Source organism: Oryzias latipes, chromosome 22 (assembly GCF_053564925.1).
Source record: "Oryzias latipes strain Hd-rR chromosome 22, Olatipes_Hd-rR_3.1".
Lineage (NCBI taxonomy): Eukaryota > Metazoa > Chordata > Actinopteri > Beloniformes > Adrianichthyidae > Oryzias > Oryzias latipes.
In genome coordinates this window covers 8,977,479-8,997,642 of record NC_136258.1, presented here as the reverse complement: position 1 = coordinate 8,997,642, position 20,164 = coordinate 8,977,479, and the positions used below count along the sequence as shown (strand labels likewise).

Below are 20,164 nucleotides of genomic sequence, written 5' to 3'. Positions count from 1 at the left end.
CGTCTCGGCTTTTCCGTCAGATCAATCCGATCCTTGACCCCTGAAGACCTGAGCTCTCATTGGACCATTTTCATTTCTCTGACATGGCTCCAGTTAAGCAGAATTACACCATAGTCTGGCTGAATACTCGATTCTCATTGGATGCTGCGTGTGCATTGAAAAGTGATAACCGCACGTCTAAAAAAGAAGTTCCGGTCACATAGCGTAAATGTTTTGTATCACTGCTTTGGCTACTTTACCCGTTACTTAACCTCTGTGGTAATTTAATTGTGACGTCCACGTCACCTGGACGCCAGGTCTGAAGGGGTTCATTTTCTACATTTACCCTTTGAAAAAGAGACATTCATTACAAATAACATGAAAAATAAAGTGATCAGATGTGCAATAGGAATCAGGTTACAGGACAGAAATGAAGCATGAAAATCTTTTTAGTTACATGTGTTCAGATAAATGAGCTGCTGTTTTTCCAGCTTCTTCCCTCTTTGCTCGAGATGAAACAGCTCTGCTCCAATGAAGTTCTCTCTTATTTTACTCTATGTTGAACCAGCATGTGCACACATCCTCACACAGCCTTGTGTTGACATTCAGTAATAAGATGCATTTTTTGTCCTGCAGGAGCACCAGATTTAGAAACGGGACACTAATAAGCTCCTTAACTTTCCCACAGTACTCGTCGCCTCAGAAGCTGAAATGACTGATCTTGGGAAGCAGGTGTGCGTTTGTGAGTGGGCGTGGCTGACGGGGGTTTACGCTTCTGTCCAGGGTGTACTGGTATAAAAGACAGGACACTGGTCGTGCTTGACCACCTTCCACTTCCACGTTGCTGGAAAAGATCCAGAGGAATTCATGATAAATCCTAAAAGCCATACAAGAATTTCCATAAATAGACGTTTGTCTTTGCTGCTTTTTGGCTGCAGTTCGTCTCCGTCAGTGTTTCAGCTGAAGCTCCATCCATCAGACCCTCAAAGGTAAGAATCCCTCTAAATCCTACAAGCATGGATCAAAAGTTACTTCACAAACCTGACATTTGTTATGTAAGAAGAGAACAAAAAATGTGCCTATTTTGCAATAGTGAAAAGCAAATCCCAGACTTTCTGGGATACTCTCTGTTGATATATGTATGTATCTTTAAATACTTGAAAAAAGTAAAGAGCGCACATCAAGCTTTATTTATAATTTCTACTTGTGCTTCTGTGTCTTTGCATGTCTTGACGTCCTGCACACTTTTCTTCTCTCACTGGGTCAAAACTTCATCAAAAATGACCCCAAATCCAAACGTATGACTATATATAGTGTGTCGTCTGGCATGTAGATGAAATCCTTTCTGTCTACATGTATTCTACAGAAATGAGGGGTTGGAAAGCTTGTTTTTTTTAGTGTGCTTTAGGAGGAACAACCACTACTTCAGAAATGAAAGTCGTTCATTTAACGTGTATTTGTTCTGTCTTTTTAGTATGTCTAGGATTCCTGTGTTTCCTCGCATGTCCTTCCTGTTGCTTTGCATTATGGGTATGATCTCCATGGTGTCTGGCTTTCCTCAGACTCGTCTCCCTCTCAGGTGTTTATGAAATCACGTCTTTACATTCACATTCTGAACCTGTAAGGCGAGAGACGTTTACATTGTAGTGAGGTTTTGCACATTAGCATAGACTTGCGTGTATTCTAAACCAAAAACATGACACATTTAACGTTATTCTCTCCTCCTGACTCTAGAAGCTCTGAGGATCCAGAGAATCCAAAGCAGGATGAATGGGACGTGGTCTTCCCTTCCATTTCCCTCCACGACTGGAATATTCAAATGCTGTCACCGCCGAGCGTCCGAGCGGCGGCCAGTAAGACGGGCCTTTTGAGGGAGGCGTGGCTTTTCACCCCAGAGAGGACGGACTCCAGGTGGCTGTGAGCTTTGCTGTGTCCTCAGGGATTCAGAGGTCGTAGTTGGAACTGCTCGGAGAAGAGAAATCCCACACTAGCATCAGGGGCGACAGTGGCCTAGGTGGTTGAGCGGGTCGTCCAATGATCGAAGGGTTGGCGGTTCGATTCCCCGCTCCCACCAGCCAAAAATGTCGTTTGTCCCTGGGCAAGACACTTCACCCTCCTTGCCTCCAGTGTGGCTCCACTGGTGTGTGAATGTGCATGGATGATCCCGGTGATGGTCAGAGGAGCCGTAGGCGCAAAATGGCAGCCACACCTCTGTCAGTCTGCCCCAGGGCAGCTGTGGCTACAACTGTAGTTTACCATCACCAAGTATGAATGAGGAGTGAATGAATAATGGCCGCAATGTAAGCGCTTTGGGTGTCTGGAAAAGCGCAGATAAATCTAATCCATTATTATTATCGTCCAAATACACCTTCAGTGGATAAATGCACAGCCGTCTTTATCCGTTTAACTTTCTGTTCCTTTTGTCTTTAAATTTCGGACGTCCAACTCTGGTAAATAAAGTGGCAGTTTGGTTGTTATTGTATAAAACTACAAGAACAGGAGGCAGATGTGTTCCCTGTAGAGTTTAGCTCCTGCTGGTCTGCTCTCACCTGTCAGGTGACGCGACGAGCCATTTTTGTGTCTACAATGGATTCAAAATATGAGAATTCAATGGAGATTTTGTTTCACGAATGGAAAGTTTGATTTTTCAAATATCAGATGACCCCCCCCCCCACACACACACAATGCAAATTCCTTTCTGATATACTTTGAATTTTATCAAAATAATAGGAATTGTTGTAAACAGATTATCTCAAAAGAACATTTGGGTCAGCGTCTGCTGTCCGTTTGTCCGTTTCCACAGCTTTCCAGATACATTGAAACGATTCTCACTTAATGTTGATCAGAAATATATCATATATTCATAGATTCAGACAAAGTTCTCTGAGGCAGACGGGACGCGGGGCTTTCTCCATCAGAAAGGAGCTAAAAAATGAGATTCTAAGAAATGTAAGGTTAGGAGGAAGTGAGGGACTGTGATTTCCTTCAGGCTGCTCCGTTTCCTCAGAAACGTGTCAGCGAGTCTCTGTTTTCTGCGTGCAGCATGGACGGGATGTGGCCGCCCGAGTGGACATCTGACGGCGCCCGGCTGCTTAAGAGGAACATGGTGGTGGCCGACGACGCCGCCTTCAGAGAGAAGAATAAACTCCTGACGGCCATGGAGAGGCAGAAGTGGCTCAACTCCTACATGCAGAAGCTTTTGGTGGTTAATTCTTAAAGAGCTCCTTCTGAAACTAGTTGCTGAAGATTTCAGTGGTTAACGCCTTTAAAGGACAGTTCAGATGCGGTTCGGAGTCCCAAGCGTTTGGAGCCAACGCCGCCTCTCGTTCTCCTGAGAGGCTGTTTGCATGAGCAGACGTGCTGACTGCACACGGCACAGGAGCTCCTCGTCTCTAATAAAAACTATGTTTGCTATTCCTGTTAATAAATTCTTGTGTGCAATAATGAGGTTTGTGTTTGACTTGGAACAGAATCATATTTAAATAAAGTGAAACCTTTTGATCCTTCTGTTACTTTTTGTGTAAAAAAAAAAAAAAAGAGCCGGGTCTGTGGACCGATGAGGACGAGAGTCCAGAGCAGCGTTTACCTGCAGAAACACGAGGAGCCTCAGAAATACACCAACTGCCGCCAAAACAGAGAGGTACACGGATGTGACGGACGCCATGGGACACAGTTTCTGTCAAGTATCAGAGGTCTACGTCTAATGTTCTGTGGAAGTCGAGTTTCACAGAAATATTGAGGATATCGAGGCGAGTTCTGAGCGTCACAAAGGCTCAGAGTGGTATCATGAGCAGCTCTTCCAGCCTCGCAGTCACGTCCTGCAGCTGCATCCTGTTGGCCAGCCTTCGCCTGTGCCGCCTCTGCAGCAGCTGCTCCTCGGTGCTCCGCAGCAGCTCTGCAGCTCGGCATGCTGGGAGCTCGTGCCGGTCCTCTGCCGTGCGGCCGCTGCGCCCCGCTTGGCGTTCAGTCTGCAGCTTGACCAAACACACGGCAGTGATGGGAGGCGAGGAGAGGAAGCCCCAAGAGGAAGACGAGGAGGCTCCCCGTCCACCGTCTCCACGTTTCCGCTCCGCACGACTGTTCTGTGAATACGCGAAGAGAAAAATCGCTTTAAAATGCAGCAGACCTAGTCTGCCCCCCTCAGCAGAAAAGGCCCCCCCTCAGTCCACAGCATTGGCTGAAATAAAATCACATTTCTGTCAGAGAATAAACCCTGTTTGGTGTCAAACGCAGAACAGAGTTGAGATGGGATCTATGGCTCTTTGGAGGGAGCTGAATCTTTTCAGAGAGTCATTCAAATGACTGGCTCTTTGGCTCATTTCATATTTAGTCACTTTTAAGAAGCCAGTCTGGACTTTATTCCTTTTGTCCTGGAAATAATCACAGGGAGGATTGATGGGCTGAGATCTGGATCAGAATAATTCAAACTCAGATTTCCTACCTGTAATTCAGTTAGCTTTATTTATTTGTGTGGACAAGATGTTAAAGTCATGGTAAATATTCCACTTCCATATCCTCTGAGTTGACAGCAAGATCACTATGTAGCCTTTGTAAAAAGAGTGCGTTTGTGTACTTTGAGTTGTGTCACTACTGCAACAGCTAAACCGGGTCTGCAACCTAACGCTAAAACAACCATTCGGTCCAGTTTCTCACTAACTTACTTTTTTGTTTGCTTATTTAGTTATTCAAACTTGCATAGTCAATATTGTCATGGGTCATATGTTTTAATGGAGGGCAGTGGGAAGGGGGAAGGGTGGGTTGGGTTTTTACTGTAATGTGTGTTTTCTGTTTTTAATGTTAAAGCGCTTCGAGCTGCGCAACATGCATGAGAAGCGCTATTTTATAAATAAAGTGGGATCTGATTTGATTTGATACCCCTGAATGCACCACACTGTTTATAAAAATGCACTTTATTTGTGTTTTAGTGCTTATTACACCTTTTATTTGTAACACGTAGCTTTGAAATATTGACAATAATGAAATTCCATTATTTTATAAGGCCGTGTAACAATGTTGATTTCTTTTACTCTGACAGAAGCAAACACAAGTTCCTTTCCAGAATCAAAGTCTGATGCAGCAGATGTTCTTGCAGTTCCCTTTATAGCACGATTCTGTCCTTGAAGAACTTCTGAACACATGAAGATAAGGACATGTGCTGGAAACTTATTGTAATCAACAGTTCTTACAATAGATGGAATCTATAGAAACCTACCATTGATACAAAACACAAATCAGGCTACTTTAAAGCTCCACGCCAAAGCTTCTGGTGAAGATTTTTAACTAAACAGCAAAACTCAAAAACTCCTGACTTCAAGTCCAGAAAGACGACTGGGCTGACTGGTTCCCAGTCCGTCCCGGCTCGATAAGGAGCTGTTTAAGAGATTTGGTTCATTTGCAAACGTCACATCTCCATAAAAGCTTCATGGTTTTTAACTCCAAAACCTGAACCACTTTTAGAAAATATTGGAGTTTGTGACGTAATTTACTGCTTAACTTTTTACTTTAACATAAGATGAACCAAATGACGAAGCGATTGCTGTCCTAACAGAACCACGTCAACAGCCTTCAGTTAAAGCCTGCAGTTTATTTTCACTCAAACGTCTGCAAGAACGCCACATAAATGCCACACACCTGTTCAACGCTCAAAAGCAAACCCTCCAGTTTCTCCCAGGCCTGGTTTCCATGGCAACAAGCCGTCGTGCTCCTACTGGGGGTTTGTGAAGACGGCTCGCCATGAGACTCTTTCAGATGACACTGCACCACACTGTCCTAAAGGAGGGAAATCAGGGAAGATCCAAAAGGAGTTTTAGCTACACAACATAACACACTACAATTTGTTTAAACACTTAAAAATTAACCCACTACGCAACACAATAACTCACAACACCACAGAATAACTCAACAACACAATAACTCACAATACTTAAACTCAAAACAGAAGTATATATACAATGGAAGTGCTTTTATTCGGAAATTTCCTCTGGTCTAAAACATCAGTAATCACGTCTCCAATAGGGTTCATGAGATCGTCCAGACATTCTCCTGCAGCTTCTCTCCCACACGGCTCACAGAGAGAGCAGAAGGTTCTATCTGGTTCCAGAGAAAAAACTTCCAACTGGTTCCAGAAAACGTTCAAACTGGTTCCAGAAAACATTCGAACTGGTACCAGAAAATCTTTATAACTGGATCCAGAAAACGTTCTACCTGGATCCAGAAAACGTTCTAACTGGATCCAGAAAACGTTCTAACTGGATCCAGAAAACGTTCTAACTGGTTCCAAAAAACATTCAAACTGGTTCCAGAAAACATTCAAACTGGTTCCAGAGAATCTTGTAACTGGTTCCAAAAAAAGGTTCTACCTGGATCCAGAAAAGGTTCAAACTGGTTCCAGAAAACATTCGAACTGGTTCCAGAAAATCTTTATAACTGGATCCAGAAAACGTTATACCTGGATCCAGAAAAGGTTCTAACTGGTTCCAAAAAACGTTTAAACTGGATCCAGAAAACGTACAAACTGGTTCCGGAAAACGTTTTATTTGGGTCCAGAAAACATTCAAACTGGTTCCAAAAAACATTCAAACTGGTTCCAGAAAATCTAACTGGATCCAGAAAACCTAACTGGATCCAGAAAACCTACTAACTGGTTCCAGAAAACCTTCTCACTGGTTCCAGAAAACGTTCAAACTGGTTCCAGAAAACATTGAAATTGGTTCCAGAAAATCTAACTGGTTCCAGAAAACGTTCAAACTGGTTCCAGAAAACGTTCAAACTGGATCCAGAAAACGTTCTAACTGGTTCCAGAAAACGTTCAAACTGGATCCAGAAAATTTTTATAACTGGATCCAGAAAACGTTCAAACTGGTTCCAGAAAACATTCAAACTGGTTCCAGAAAACATTCAAACTGGTTCCAGAAAACATTCAAACTGGTTCCAGAAAATCTTCTAACTGGTTCCAGAAATCGTTCCAACTGGTTCCAGAAAACATTCAAACTGGATCCAGAAAATCTTTATAACTGGATCCAGAAAACGTTCTAACTGGTTCCAAAAAACGTTCAAACTGGACCCAGAAAATGTTCTAACTGGATCCAGAAAACGTTCTAACTGGACCCAGAAAACGTTCAAACTGGAACCAGAAAATCTTTATAACTGGATCCAGAAAACGTTCTAACTGGTTCCAAAAAACGTTCAAACTGGTTCCAGAAAATCTTCTAACTGGTTCCAGAAATCGTTCCAACTGGTTCCAGAAAACATTCTGAGCTTTCAGGAGCTCCCCAGATACAGGATCTTGCTCCTCCATTCGCCCTTGGTGTTGCTGCTTCTCATTGGATTGGGTGATCAGCAGTGGGAGGGGTTCTGAAAACTGGTCCAGTCTAGAGGAACAGGACTGGACCCCTCTGGTCTAGAATCTCTCCCCTCACTTGTTTGGCCGTGGGGGAGGGTTTAGAGCCATTAATTCATTCAGGGCCTCAAAGCAGCCAGCTGATATTCCAAATATTGCTTCACCCGAGTGTAAAATGTGTTTTGTGTTTCAGAGAGTAACTGTTCCATACCATCCAAGTCCAGAAGACTTTCTCTTCCTCTTTCCACCTCACATATAATTCTAGAAGACCACAGAGTTTCTGCAAACCAGCCAAGTCCTACAGCAGAGAACAGCACAAGAATGCAACTGTCACTGATGGAAAATGAATGTCAGGAAGTGATCAAGCACAAAATACTGCTCCTGCACAGGACACACCAGGGAAAACCAGAAGCTCAGACTGTACATTTTCTTTTCTGGTCCAATTAGGCCAGACTCCTCCAAACAAATAAAAAAGTAGCAACGTAAGTATTTTAGGAAATGATTTCCATCAATTAGCGGAACAGACAAACAGCAGCAAAGGCTTCATTTTGGGACTGTGGTCAAATGAAGCCTCTGCATTCTGAAAAAATACAACATATCCATGAAATAAAAAGGAAAAGTTTAGCCAAGAATTTACATCAAGTCTAAAAATCCTTCAGGCTGGATTTCATCCGTGTGACATTCCTGTTCTTCATGGTTCTCTTGATCTGGATCAGATTTACTGTGACATCAAAACATGGAGAACTGCTGCCGACAGACAGACTTCCGCATTGAAGCATCGTTTTAAACTTCATTCTTTAATAATTGGATCAAGTCATTGAAGCAAATCTACTCTTTCTGCTTCGAATCCTTTAATGTGATCTCGAGGACTTTAGAAATGCATGTATTTAGAAACATGTATTTTATGAAGTACATTTGATCTTTTGTCAGAAATATTGCCGAATTGTTGCACAGAGTCATTTTTAGATCAGATCCCATGCTTACCTTCTGCAGCGCTTCAGAACTTTGGCCACTAGAGTCACATGACCAAACACTCGCAGAAAGAACCTGGAAAAAAAAGATAACTATAGAAGACAAGGCTCCAATTGTTTACTTGTACAGGGGTCGACCTCTGATCAGAGGCTTGTAGGACCAATTTCCGTCTTGCCCCCCCCCCATGTGTCAAAGTGTCCTCAAGCAAGACACTGAACCCCACCTTGCCTCTGGTGGAAGGTTAGCGCCAGTGTTCAGCAGATGAGCCGCCACCAGTGTGTGAATGGGAGGATGGTCTGTGACTGTAAAGCGCTTTATAAGTAAACGCCATTGACCACTGACCACTTACCAAAGTGTCCTTGGGCAAAACACGGAAACCCACGTTGCTCCTGACTGTTACAGGTTGGTGCCAGTGGAGCAGCCATCAGTGTGTGGGTGGGGGATGGGCTGAGATGATGGAGTCGGGACTGAGATGATGGACTCGGCACTGAGGCCATGGACTCGAGACAGAGGCCATGGACTCGAGACAGAGGCCATGGACTCGAGACTGAGATGATGGACTCGAGACTGAGATGATGGACTCGGGACTGAGATGATTGGCTAAGGACTGAAGCGATGAACTCGGGACTGAAGCGATGAACTCGGCACTGAGGCCATGGACTCGGCACTGAGGCCATGGACTCGGCACTGAGGCCATGGACTCGGCACTGAGGCCATGGACTCGAGACAGAGGCCATGGACTCGAGACAGAGGCCATGGACTCGGGACTGAGATGATGGACTCGAGACTGAGATGATGGACTCGGGACTGAGATGATTGGCTAAGGACTGAAGCGATGAACTCGGGACTGAAGAGATGAACTCGGGACTGAAGAGATGAACTCGGGACTGAGGCCATGGACTCGGCACTGAGGCCATGGACTCGGCACTGAGGCCACGGACTCGGCACTGAGGCCACGGACTCGGCACTGAGGCCACGGACTCGAGACAGAGGCCACGGACCCGAAACAGAGGCCACGGACCCGAAACAGAGGCCACGGACCCGAAACAGAGGCCACGGACCCGAAACAGAGGCCACGGACCCGAAACAGAGGCCACGGACTCGGGACTGAGGCCACGGACTCGGGACTGAGGCCACGGACTCGGGACTGAGGCCACGGACTCGGGACTGAGGCCACGGACTCGGGACTGAGGCCCCGGACTCGGGACTGAGGCCCCGGACTCGGGACTGAGGCCACGGACTCGGGACTGAGGCCACGGACTCGGGACTGAGGCGTTGGACTCTGGACTGAGGCCATGGACTCGGGACTGAGGCCATGGACTCGGGACTGAGGCCATGGACTCGGGACTGAGGCCATGGACTCGGGACTGAGGCCATGGACTCGGGACTGAGGCGATGGACTCGGGACTGAGGCGATGGACTCGGGACTGAGGCGATGGACTCGGGACTGAGGCCATGGACTCGGGACTGAGGCCATGGACTCGGGACTGAGGCCATGGACTCGGGACTGAGGCCATGGACTCGGGACTGAGGCCATGGACTCGGGACTGAGGCCATGGACTCGGGACTGAGGCGATGGACTATGGACTGAGGCGATGGACTCGGGACTGAGATGATGGACTCGGGACTGAGGCGATGGACTCGGGACTGAGGCGATGGACTCTGGACTGAGGCGATGGACTCGGGACTGAGGCGATGGACTCTGGACTGAGGCGATGGACTTAGGACAGGGATCCTCAGCTTCCTCCTCTGAGGAAGTCCTGTTTTGTTCACACCACAAAGCTGACCCACCAGGTCGTCCATGAAGTCTGTGCACAGAAAGTCTCGTCTATCTGCTCGTAAAACTGTTCACCGCCGCCTCTCCCACCCCGCTTTTTATGAGTGAATTTTGGACGATGACTTTTTTACTCCATACGCTAGCAAGAGCTGTCGGTATTCAGTGACTTCATGAAACAAAGGTGCATCCGTTGTTGTACACAGCACAGTGTCTTTGTAATACAGTGACGGGCCGCTCACATGAAGCAGATGTGGTCACCATGAAAACAGGGTGCTGTGGGTCCAAACAGTTGATTTTCTCTGCATCACTTCCAGCAGAGCTGCCCGCTCCCAGAGATGGAAGAGGCCTCACCTTGTAAAGGGCTCCAGTTCGCACACGGAGCAAGGAAAGCAGGCTTCGTCGTTGGTGTCTTAAACTCCCAAAGAGCCAATGAAGTCTTCTCAGGGACGCAGCATCAAACTGGAGCTCAGGGCAAAGCTTGGACTTCACCTAAAACACAAAAGGTGTAAAAAATATTACTGAGCGGAGACTTTATCAAACCAGAAAGGTGTAATGCATAGACCGGGGTCGGCAACCTGCGGCTCTCTGTGGTTTTATAAAATAACTGTTATGTTCTTACATCGTTGTGACGCCTTTAACAGTGTTGGGACGTGCCAGCAGGCAGGAGGAAGAGAGCAGCGTGAACGTGTGGAGGGGGTGTGTCTACAGCTGTGAACGCCAGAGTTTTTTTTTTATGGGATGGAAAGTTCTTCTAAAAAGACACAGGGAATTAAAGCCTCATCATGCAGAATATCTTCGGCTCGTCTGTCCACCAGCTGTTGTATTTTTGTGAGCAGATCTGAACCAGAAGCGGGTCGGAACCAGGCGAGCTGCTCGTCCCTGGAACGGCTCCCCTGAGCTGACGACTACGGTCGGCAAGCAGGAAACAGGAAAGGTTCATAAAAATCATTTAAAAAATAAAACAATAAATAAAATAAAACAAAAAACTGACCGGCTGTTTATTAGGTTTAAAAAAATAAAATCTGAATGTAGACATTTTCTGAGTAAAGTTCTATGTGACTCCCGGTGTCCCAACAATGTCATCCAAATGGCTCTTTGAGTGGTAAAGGTTGCCGACCCCTGCCATACACAGTGATGCATTCTTACCAAAACGGGCGTCAGTAGCATCTTGTCTAGCTGTTGAACTTGATGGACTAACAGTTTCTCAAGACTTCCTGTAGCGAGGAGCCAGCCCGATGCCAGAAGAAGGTCTCTGCAGGAGAAACTTCCTCCATCGGCCTCATCCTGAAGCATCCAGGGAGCGTGGTATCCAGTCTGCCACAGACCGGCAGCGACCAGCTTCCTGCGATCTGAATCACACCAAGAAAACTTCTACTGATGCACAAAAACCGTGTCTGAATATGCAAAGCAGGACAAAGGATTTCATGATGAAAAAGACAGTGTTCCTAAAAAATGACAAGACAATTAGTTAGAACTGAAAGATTGAAGCATTTTAAAATGATTAAAGGGTCTGGAGGTGTGTGTGTGGCTGAAATGACGCTGATGAAACTGAGTGGAGGATAAGAAATGACAAGAGATGAAATAATAAATAAGAAGCTGTTCAGAGAAACTGAATGTGTGGAAAAGAGGCAAAAAGGGAGTGAAGATGGATAAAGACGTGTGGAAACAGGGAAAATAGACAGGAAAGAAAGCTGTAGGGCTGATGAGGGAGGCAGGAGGAAGAGCAGAAGATGAGGAGGATGAGGCAGGAGGAAGAGCAGAGGAAGATGATGAGGCAGGAGGAAGAGCCGAGGAAGATGATGAAGGGCAGGAGGAAGAGCAGAGGAAGATGATGAGGCAGGAGGAAGAGCAGAGGAAGATGATGAGGCAGGAGGAAGAGCAGAGGAAGATGATGAAGGGCAGGAGGAAGAGCAGAGGAAGATGATGAAGGGCAGGAGGAAGAGCAGAGGAAGATGATGAGGCAGGAGGAAGAGCAGAGGAAGATGATGAGGAGGCAGGAGGAAGAGCAGAGGAAGATGAGGAGGAGGCAGGAGGAAGAGCAGAGGAAGATGAGGAGGAGGCAGGAGGAAGAGCAGAGGAAGATGATGAGGCAGGAGGAAGAGCAGAGGAAGATGATGAGGAGGCAGGAGGAAGAGCAGAGGAAGATGATGAAGGGCAGGAGGAAGAGCAGAGGAAGATGATGAGGAGGCAGGAGGAAGAGCAGAGGAAGATGATGAAGGGCAGGAGGAAGAGCAGAGGAAGATGATGAGGCAGGAGGAAGAGCAGAGGAAGATGATGAAGGGCAGGAGGAAGAGCAGAGGAAGATGGTGAGGCAGGAGGAAGAGCAGAGGAAGATGATGAGGCAGGAGGAAGAGCAGAGGAAGATGATGAAGGGCAGGAGGAAGAGCAGAGGAAGATGATGAGGAGGCAGGAGGAAGAGCAGATGAAGATGATGAGGAGGCAGGAGGAAGAGCAGATGAAGATGATGAAGAGGCAGGAGGAAGAGCAGAAGAGGATGAGGAGGCAGGAGGAAGAGCAGAGGAAGATGATGAGGCAGGAGGAAGAGCAGAGGAAGATGATGAAGGGCAGGAGGAAGAGCAGAGGAAGATGATGAGGCAGGAGGAAGAGCATAGGAAGATGATGAAGGGCAGGAGGAAGAGCATAGGAAGATGATGAAGGGCAGGAGGAAGAGCAGAGGAAGATGATGAGGCAGGAGGAAGAGCAGAGGAAGATGATGAAGGGCAGGAGGAAGAGCAGAGGAAGATGATGAGGCAGGAGGAAGAGCAGAGGAAGATGATGAGGAGGCAGGAGGAAGAGCAGAGGAAGATGAGGAGGAGGCAGGAGGAAGAGCAGAGGAAGATGATGAGGCAGGAGGAAGAGCAGAGGAAGATGATGAGGAGGCAGGAGGAAGAGCAGAGGAAGATGATGAAGGGCAGGAGGAAGAGCAGAGGAAGATGATGAGGAGGCAGGAGGAATAGCAGATGAAGATGATGAAGAGGCAGGAGGAAGAGCAGAGGAAGATGATGATGAGGCAGGAGGAAGAGCCGAGGAAGATGATGAAGGGCAGGAGGAAGAGCAGAGGAAGATGATGAGGCAGGAGGAAGAGCAGAGGAAGATGATGATGAGGCAGGAGGAAGAGCCGAGGAAGATGATGAAGGGCAGGAGGAAGAGCAGAGGAAGATGATGAGGCAGGAGGAAGAGCAGAGGAAGATGATGAAGGGCAGGAGGAAGAGCAGAGGAAGATGATGAGGCAGGAGGAAGAGCAGAGGAAGATGATGAAGGGCAGGAGGAAGAGCAGAGGAAGATGATGAGGCAGGAGGAAGAGCAGAGGAAGATGATGAAGGGCAGGAGGAAGAGCAGAGGAAGATGATGAGGCAGGAGGAAGAGCAGAGGAAGATGAGGAGGAGGCAGGAGGAAGAGCAGAGGAAGATGAGGAGGAGGCAGGAGGAAGAGCAGAGGAAGATGATGAGGAGGCAGGAGGAAGAGCAGATGAAGATGATGAGGAGGCAGGAGGAAGAGCAGATGAAGATGATGAAGAGGCAGGAGGAAGAGCAGAAGAGGATGAGGAGGCAGGAGGAAGAGCAGAGGAAGATGATGAGGCAGGAGGAAGAGCAGAGGAAGATGATGAAGGGCAGGAGGAAGAGCAGAGGAAGATGATGAGGAGGCAGGAGGAAGAGCAGAGGAAGATGATGAGGCAGGAGGAAGAGCAGAGGAAGATGATGAAGGGCAGGAGGAAGAGCAGAGGAAGATGATGAGGCAGGAGGAAGAGCAGAGGAAGATGATGAGGAGGCAGGAGGAAGAGCAGATGAAGATGATGAGGCAGGAGGAAGAGCAGAGGAAGATGATGAGGAGGCAGGAGGAAGAGCAGATGAAGATGATGAGGAGGCAGGAGGAAGAGCAGATGAAGATGATGAGGAGGCAGGAGGAAGATAGGAGAAGCCGAAAGTGAAAGACTGAGGACTGTAGGCGTTCAGCCTCCTCGGGGGGGGGTTACGTGGAAACAAACATCTGCACTAAAGTCAGATTTCTCAGTCCGGCCTTCTGCCAGCAGTAACTGCAGCTGAAAATGAGGTCAACCTCACTGACCCGCCTTCAGATGTTCCTGACCCGTGGAGGAAACGGTTCCTGTGGCTAGGATCAGGTTTTCCACGAGCTTCCAGAACTGATCCTCCTGGAAACACAAGCAGAGGCTGATTTAGTCAGTTCTGTTGATGAACGTCCAGTAACAGCAGCCTTCCGCCTGCAAACTTCAGAGAAACTCTTCAGCCTGCAGGAGGTGAGGACTGCTCTCACTTACGCTGAAATGCAGCCTTTAAAAAGCTCATAGCTGTAAACTAAACAGAGCAGAACAAATATGCCGACATACGTCCAGCCGTCCACCAAACTTGGCCTGTCTAAACGCCTCCGGAGTGGGAACGTCGCTCAGACCGGAAGTCAGCAAAAGTCTGCAGAGGGTCTGGATCTGCTGCTTCACTTCCACAGCGACACCCCGCTGCATCACGGTACCGATTCAGAACCGGCACAGTACGCGCACAGGCTGGACGACTTCACACATTTTACACCCCAAATCCAAAAGCCGTGAGGGACTGTTTTCCTGCTGTCTCTCTTCCTCTTTTCCCTCCTCTCCTACTTTAAATTCTTGAGGTATGTCGACGGTGGCAACCGGTGCTACCAGCGCCCCCTGCTGTTCCGGAGGGGAACCGCCACATGTTTTTAATAATAATAATAATAATAATAATAATAATAATAATAATAATAATAATAATAATATACAAACCAAGTTAGGGCTAGCAAACATTTAAAATGTGCATACAAAAAATAAAATTAAATATAACAAAATAAAAATAGGTAAGGACAAGGCAAGAAGGCCAGGCAACAATTTAAAACAACAATAGTTTTGATATATTTTGACATATTACTGTTGTTTTTATCTAAAAATTAAAAATAAAAACACTGACATTTTACAACACTATACAAAAAAGAATGTGAGCAAACTGATTTCAAATTTCATAAAATTCCCAACCAGTCCAAAATCTGAAGAAGTAAATTTTAAATCATAATGTATATCCTGTAAAGAACTTTTAAAATTAAGACTAAGATTTGGATTTTGGGAAAATAGTTGCATTTCTGTGTTGAAAACACTGAAAATATTGACCTTTTTTTTAATCAATTTATATTCTATGTTTTTGGGGTGATTTTCATTGTGGGAGGTCTTCGAAATGTCCTGTTTTAGTAATGAAAAAACATTTTCTGGTGTAATTTCACACAACATCCTGTTTGATTTAGTTTATAATGTTTTAATAATATTGGGCAAGTTTTGTGTTCATACAAGTACATTTTCAGAACTTAAACCCTTTTTAAATATTTTTCCATACGGAGATTTATTTATATTTTCATTTATTGATATTCATGAAAACTTAAAAAGCAGAAAAATTTGCCACAGTTCAAAGAACAAAAAATCATATGAAAACCCTTAGAATCAGCATATATGTTTGTATATGTCTTTGTTTTGCCATCTTCTTTTGTTCAATTACTCCAACTGTTTTATAATTATGCTGATATGTTTTATGATTTTTTAATAACAATAAACAAATAAAAATAGAAGGAAATTAAACAGCATCAAAATGATTTCGGATCAAATCCATGTTAAAGTTAATCCTCAGGTGTTTCCATTAGGTTCATCTTTTCAACCATTTAAAATTATTTCACAGCTTTTTACATCTCATACACATTACAACAGAAAAAATGCCTATGAAAGAAAATCAAAGTTTACACTTTAAAAATCTCTTTGTGGACAACACATTTTCCTAGAAGCATCATTCAGTTGATAAGCCTGTCATATGGAACATTTGATCTATTTCTTTGGGCTTTTTTAAAGGTGATACCTGGAACTGCCATATATTTGGAAGTGTGTACAACAGACTGCTGACCTCTTCAGCGTGTCCTCCCTTTCCCAACAGTAGCTGGATTGGTGTCTGTGACCCTGAGAGGAAATCAGCATGTCATGTGTGTGCGCTGCAGAAATATGTGCAAATATGTCTATTTACGATTAACCCTTGTGCTATCCTAGGCACTTTACCATTGGGAGTTGGGTCATCTAGACCCACTAGACAGTGCGCTGAACCTTTTTTCTTCAATGATCTGTGATCTTCACTGGTGTCCATGGATTACATGAAATCCTCTCCACCTTTATCCACCTTTGTCATGGTAGGGAGAACACGTCTATGTAAGGGTGGGGTCATCAAAGATAGCACAACGGTTAAGAGTAATTATGATGTCATCATACACATTGCTTGAAATAAATCAAAAACCGATCTATTGTATTCACCTCCAAGAATATTTTCAGAATAAGATATCAAGCAGAAATTTTCTTCCATTCATTCCATAATTCTGTAACTGGGCTTTTGTTTTGGGCCACGTCATGACAGCCAGAAAGGGTTTCCAAATAGTATTCAATGTTCACCTTTCTGCGTATCCCTTCAGGTGTTACCACAGCCAATCAGCTTTCACTGATCCACACAGGTGGTTTGGCAGAGAGGTTTTACACCAGATTCCATTCCTGACACAACCCCATTTTATATCTGGGCTGGGGACCGGCACAGGGAGACCCAGACTTGGGGCCCCCCTTTGTGGCTTTAGTTGGTTGGGATGTAACCTGACCTAAACGTCTACATTTAGTGGCACATATTTCCAAGTTGTGAAGAAGAATGGCGACCATGGCTAAAATAGTTATCTCCAACCTCATTTGACCAGTATTTTAAGTCAGTATAGTTGCTGTGTTTTGTATTGAACAGAATAACAGTCTGCTTTTTTTAAAAGTAAAAATCTATCTAAGAAATAAAAATAGACAGGATGGAATAAACATAGGAAAAAATAGTGGAGAGGGTTAACAAAAGTTATGATGTACTGAGTAAAAAATGATGGTAAAGATTTTGATTATTTTAATTCAATTCATTTCACATAAAATATGCACTATGAAAATGAACATGACATTCTCTTTTTTTAACCCTATTTTCAATTAAAATAAATGCATCAGCTACTGAAAGACCAAATAAACCTTAAAACTAATCATATGAAGGCCAGTGCAGCTCAATTATCTGGAATAGCTGCGTACTTTAAAACTGAACATCAAGAAACATTGAAGAGATCACTACTTTACTTATTTCCCAAAAATGTAGCAGATTTTCCAGTTTGATTGTTTGGTCAATCAATTCAATTCAATTCAATTTTGTTTGTATAGCCCAAATTCACAACAACAGTCGTCTCAATGGGCTTTTGTATAGGTAGGTGTCTAAAGAGACCCTATTCCCATTTATTCTCACCAGCCACTTCATTAGGTCCACCTTTTAGTCAGAACTGCCTTAATCCTTGGTGCATAGATTCAACAAAGTCCTGGAAACATTCCCCAGAGACTTTGGTCCACATTGATATGATATAATCACACAGTTGCTGCAGATTTATCATCTGAACATCCATGATGCCGATCTCCCGTTCCACCGCATCCCAAAGGTTCTCTATTGGGTTCTGGTGACAGTGGAGGCCGTTTAAGTCCAGGGAACTCATCGTCATGTTCTAGAAACCGGTCTGAGATGATTCCAGCTTTATGACACGGAGCCTTATCCTGCTGGAAGTAGCATCAGAAGATGGAACAATGTGGTCAGAAAGGGATGGACATGGTCAGCAACAATGCTCAGGTAGGCTGTGGAGTTGGAACCATGCTCAACTGGTACTAAGGGGACCAAAGTGTGCCAAGAAAATATCCCCTTACACCATGACACCATGTCAGCCTGAAGCATTGATACAAGGCAGGATGGATCCATGCTTTCATGTTGTTGAGGCCAAATTCTGACCCTACCATCTGAATGTGGCAGCAGAAATGGAGACTCATCAGACCAGACAATGTTTTTCATCTTCTTTGGTCCAGTTTTGGTGAGTCTGTGGGAATAGTAGCCTCAGTTTCCTGTTCTTAGTTGACAGCAGCAGTACCCGCTGTGGTCTTCTGCTGCTGTAGTCCATCTGCCTCCAGGTTGGACGTGTTGTGCATTCAGAGATGCTCTTCTGCAGACCTCGGTTGGAACCAGTGCTTCTTTGAGTTCCTGTTGTCTTTCTATCAGCTGGAACCAGTCTGGTCGTTCTCCTCTGACCTCTGGGATCAACAAGACATTTCCATCCACAGAACTGCAGCTCACTGGATGTTTCCACTTTTCCGGACCATTCTCTGTAAACCCTAGAGATGTTTGTGGGTGAAAATCCCAGTTGATCAGCAGCTTCTGAAATCCTCAGACCAGCCCGTCTGACACCAAACCATGTTTAAAGTCACTTCAATCACCTTTTTTCCTCGTTCTGATGCTGGTTTGAGCTGCAGCAGATTGTTTGGACCATGTCTACATGACTAAATGCATTGAGTTGCTGCCATCTGATTGGCTGATTTTTTAAATTTGTGTTAATGAGCAGTTGGACAGGTAGGCCTGATAAAGTGGCCAGTGAGTGATTGTAAGAGTGAAACGGATTATTTTAACAAAATTTGATACAACACAATTTGTGATTACTAATACAATTAATGATGGATATTAAATCATGGTGAACGACCCGATTCTCTGACCTAAAATGGATCCAGATAATCTTTATCTCTCAAACTTCCAGCAGTGAGACTCAGACAGAAATTCCTGCTACTGAACAGTGAAGTTTTCCAGATTCTTGGATTTCTTCCAGATCATCAAGTTTAAATGAAATATGTGTCCAAACAAACAGGTCAACTAGACAACTAACATTCACATATTAGTTTCCTAAAGTTCACCACTGTTGTTTTTCCACATCCAAAGAATCCAAAGGGAACATTCTTAGAACATTCTAGACACTGGATGGTCACATGACTTTATTCATAGTCTGTCCACACATTGGACTGGAATGATGGACTGATTCGTGTTAATGAGATCCCAAATACCTCACAGCAAATGGCTTTATCACTTGATGGGTTCTCCTTCTTCACGCTGAGCCCACTGTGGTGCGACGTTAGACAGGATGCTGAGGACCTCTTCACAGGTGTTTTGGTTGCTCTTTACTTTCATGCCCTGGATTTTGAAGTTCCAGAGGGTCTCATTTCTGTCTCTAGTTCAGTAATCTGTACTTTAAGATCATCATTTTCCTTGACAGCCTGAAAGACTTCTGTCTTTAATCTAATTTTTGCATTCATGTCACCACAGTTTATCTCAGCAGGTTTGGGTGTGAAGGTGAGGTACATTCTGGTCAGTTTGCCTGTCTGTTGCAGGGCCACACAAAGGCAAACAGCCACACACATTCACACCCAACAGATAATCGACCCATGAAGCATATTTTTGGTCCGGGGCGGAAAGCTATAGTGCCTGGAGAAAACAAAACATGCGTGCTTGAAGAGAACATGCAAACTCCACACTTAAGGATTTGAACCAGGGACTTCTCACTGTGAGGGGGCTAGCCAGTACTCCACCATGTAACCCCACTGTAATACAATCATATCAAAATGATGAGAGAGAGATATGTAAAACACACAATATCTATACTTTTCTTCACGTATTGTTTGTAGTGGTGGGAGGATTTAGCAGGGTCGACTGCTGTGTGGGCTAGCTGTTCACTGGAAGAGGTTGGGTTGGGAAGTCGGAAAAGTCCTAATGATAGACTGGTGGTGAGACGAGACACAGAGCCAGAACCATTAATCAAAGGGTAATTAATGACAGGGTTCCCATGGCTTGGGCCTGTTTGATGGTAAAACAAAAGCTACTACAGACCTTGCAAGTAATAATTACAGAAGCATTAAGCAGATTAAGATCAGGGGAGACGGGTAAGTAGGTGGGTCAGGTGACACGAGGTCAAAGCAAGATGCTTGTGTGTATTTGCGTAACATGAAGAAAGCAGTAATGTGACTGGGAGGAGGAGGGGAGCAGAGACTGTACTGCAGCTAATGAAGGACTGCAGCAACAGCTGGCTGCTTGGCTTCAGAGCGAGGAGGAGGGCTAGAGTGCCTGCTTATGATAAGCTCACCTGTTGCAACTACCATAGGTCACAGAGAGAGGCAACAAAGCAATGCAACCCGAGGGATGAGTTCAATGTGAAACAGTTAATCATTTTCTGGCTTCTTTCAT

At 45.0% G+C, this 20,164-nt stretch overlaps 2 protein-coding genes across 4 annotated transcripts; one reads left to right on the top strand and one right to left on the bottom strand.

Moving 5' to 3' along the window:
* The first annotated feature begins 749 nt into the window (after positions 1-749).
* pth2 (parathyroid hormone 2) lies at positions 750-3,480 on the top strand. 2 transcript variants are annotated; one of them, XM_011490661.3, is made up of 4 exons: positions 750-968; positions 1,454-1,558; positions 1,717-1,890; positions 3,022-3,480. In XM_011490661.3, exons 1-4 carry the CDS (start codon positions 847-849, stop codon positions 3,194-3,196), a joined length of 576 nt encoding a protein of 191 aa, XP_011488963.1. In that variant the 5' UTR covers positions 750-846; the 3' UTR covers positions 3,197-3,480. The 2 variants fall into 2 exon arrangements, with proteins under 2 accessions (XP_011488963.1, XP_011488962.1); XM_011490660.4 differs by having other exon boundaries at positions 761-968; positions 1,714-1,890.
* On the bottom strand, positions 2,675-14,713 carry tedc1 (tubulin epsilon and delta complex 1). 2 transcript variants are annotated; one of them, XM_023951394.2, is made up of 8 exons: positions 14,413-14,713; positions 14,133-14,217; positions 11,214-11,416; positions 10,419-10,556; positions 8,303-8,365; positions 7,530-7,616; positions 5,611-5,748; positions 2,675-4,061 (listed from the first exon to the last, which is right to left on the bottom strand). In XM_023951394.2, the coding sequence occupies exons 1-8, from the start codon at positions 14,542-14,544 to the stop codon at positions 3,753-3,755; spliced, it is 1,155 nt and encodes a 384-aa protein (XP_023807162.1). In that variant the 5' UTR covers positions 14,545-14,713; the 3' UTR covers positions 2,675-3,752. The 2 variants fall into 2 exon arrangements, with proteins under 2 accessions (XP_023807162.1, XP_023807163.1); XM_023951395.2 differs by lacking the exon at positions 2,675-4,061 and adding an exon at positions 4,874-5,107.
* Between the last annotated feature and the right edge of the window lie 5,451 nt (positions 14,714-20,164).

Excerpts from the sequence above, each read along its gene's own strand:
- pth2 (XM_011490660.4), top strand. The coding sequence starts at position 847 with ATGATAAATCCTAAAAGCCATACAAGAATTTCCATAAATAGACGTTTG. Across the intron at positions 969-1,453 it reads CATCCATCAGACCCTCAAAG|TATGTCTAGGATTCCTGTGT; the intron begins GTAAGAATCCCT and ends CTGTCTTTTTAG. Across the intron at positions 1,891-3,021 it reads CCAGAGAGGACGGACTCCAG|CATGGACGGGATGTGGCCGC; the intron begins GTGGCTGTGAGC and ends TTCTGCGTGCAG.
- tedc1 (XM_023951394.2), bottom strand. The coding sequence starts at position 14,544 with ATGCAGCGGGGTGTCGCTGTGGAAGTGAAGCAGCAGATCCAGACCCTC. Across the intron at positions 11,417-14,132 it reads TCAGGAACATCTGAAGGCGG|ATCGCAGGAAGCTGGTCGCT; the intron begins GTCAGTGAGGTT and ends GGTGTGATTCAG. Across the intron at positions 7,617-8,302 it reads GTTCTGAAGCGCTGCAGAAG|GACTTGGCTGGTTTGCAGAA; the intron begins GTAAGCATGGGA and ends TCTCTGCTGTAG.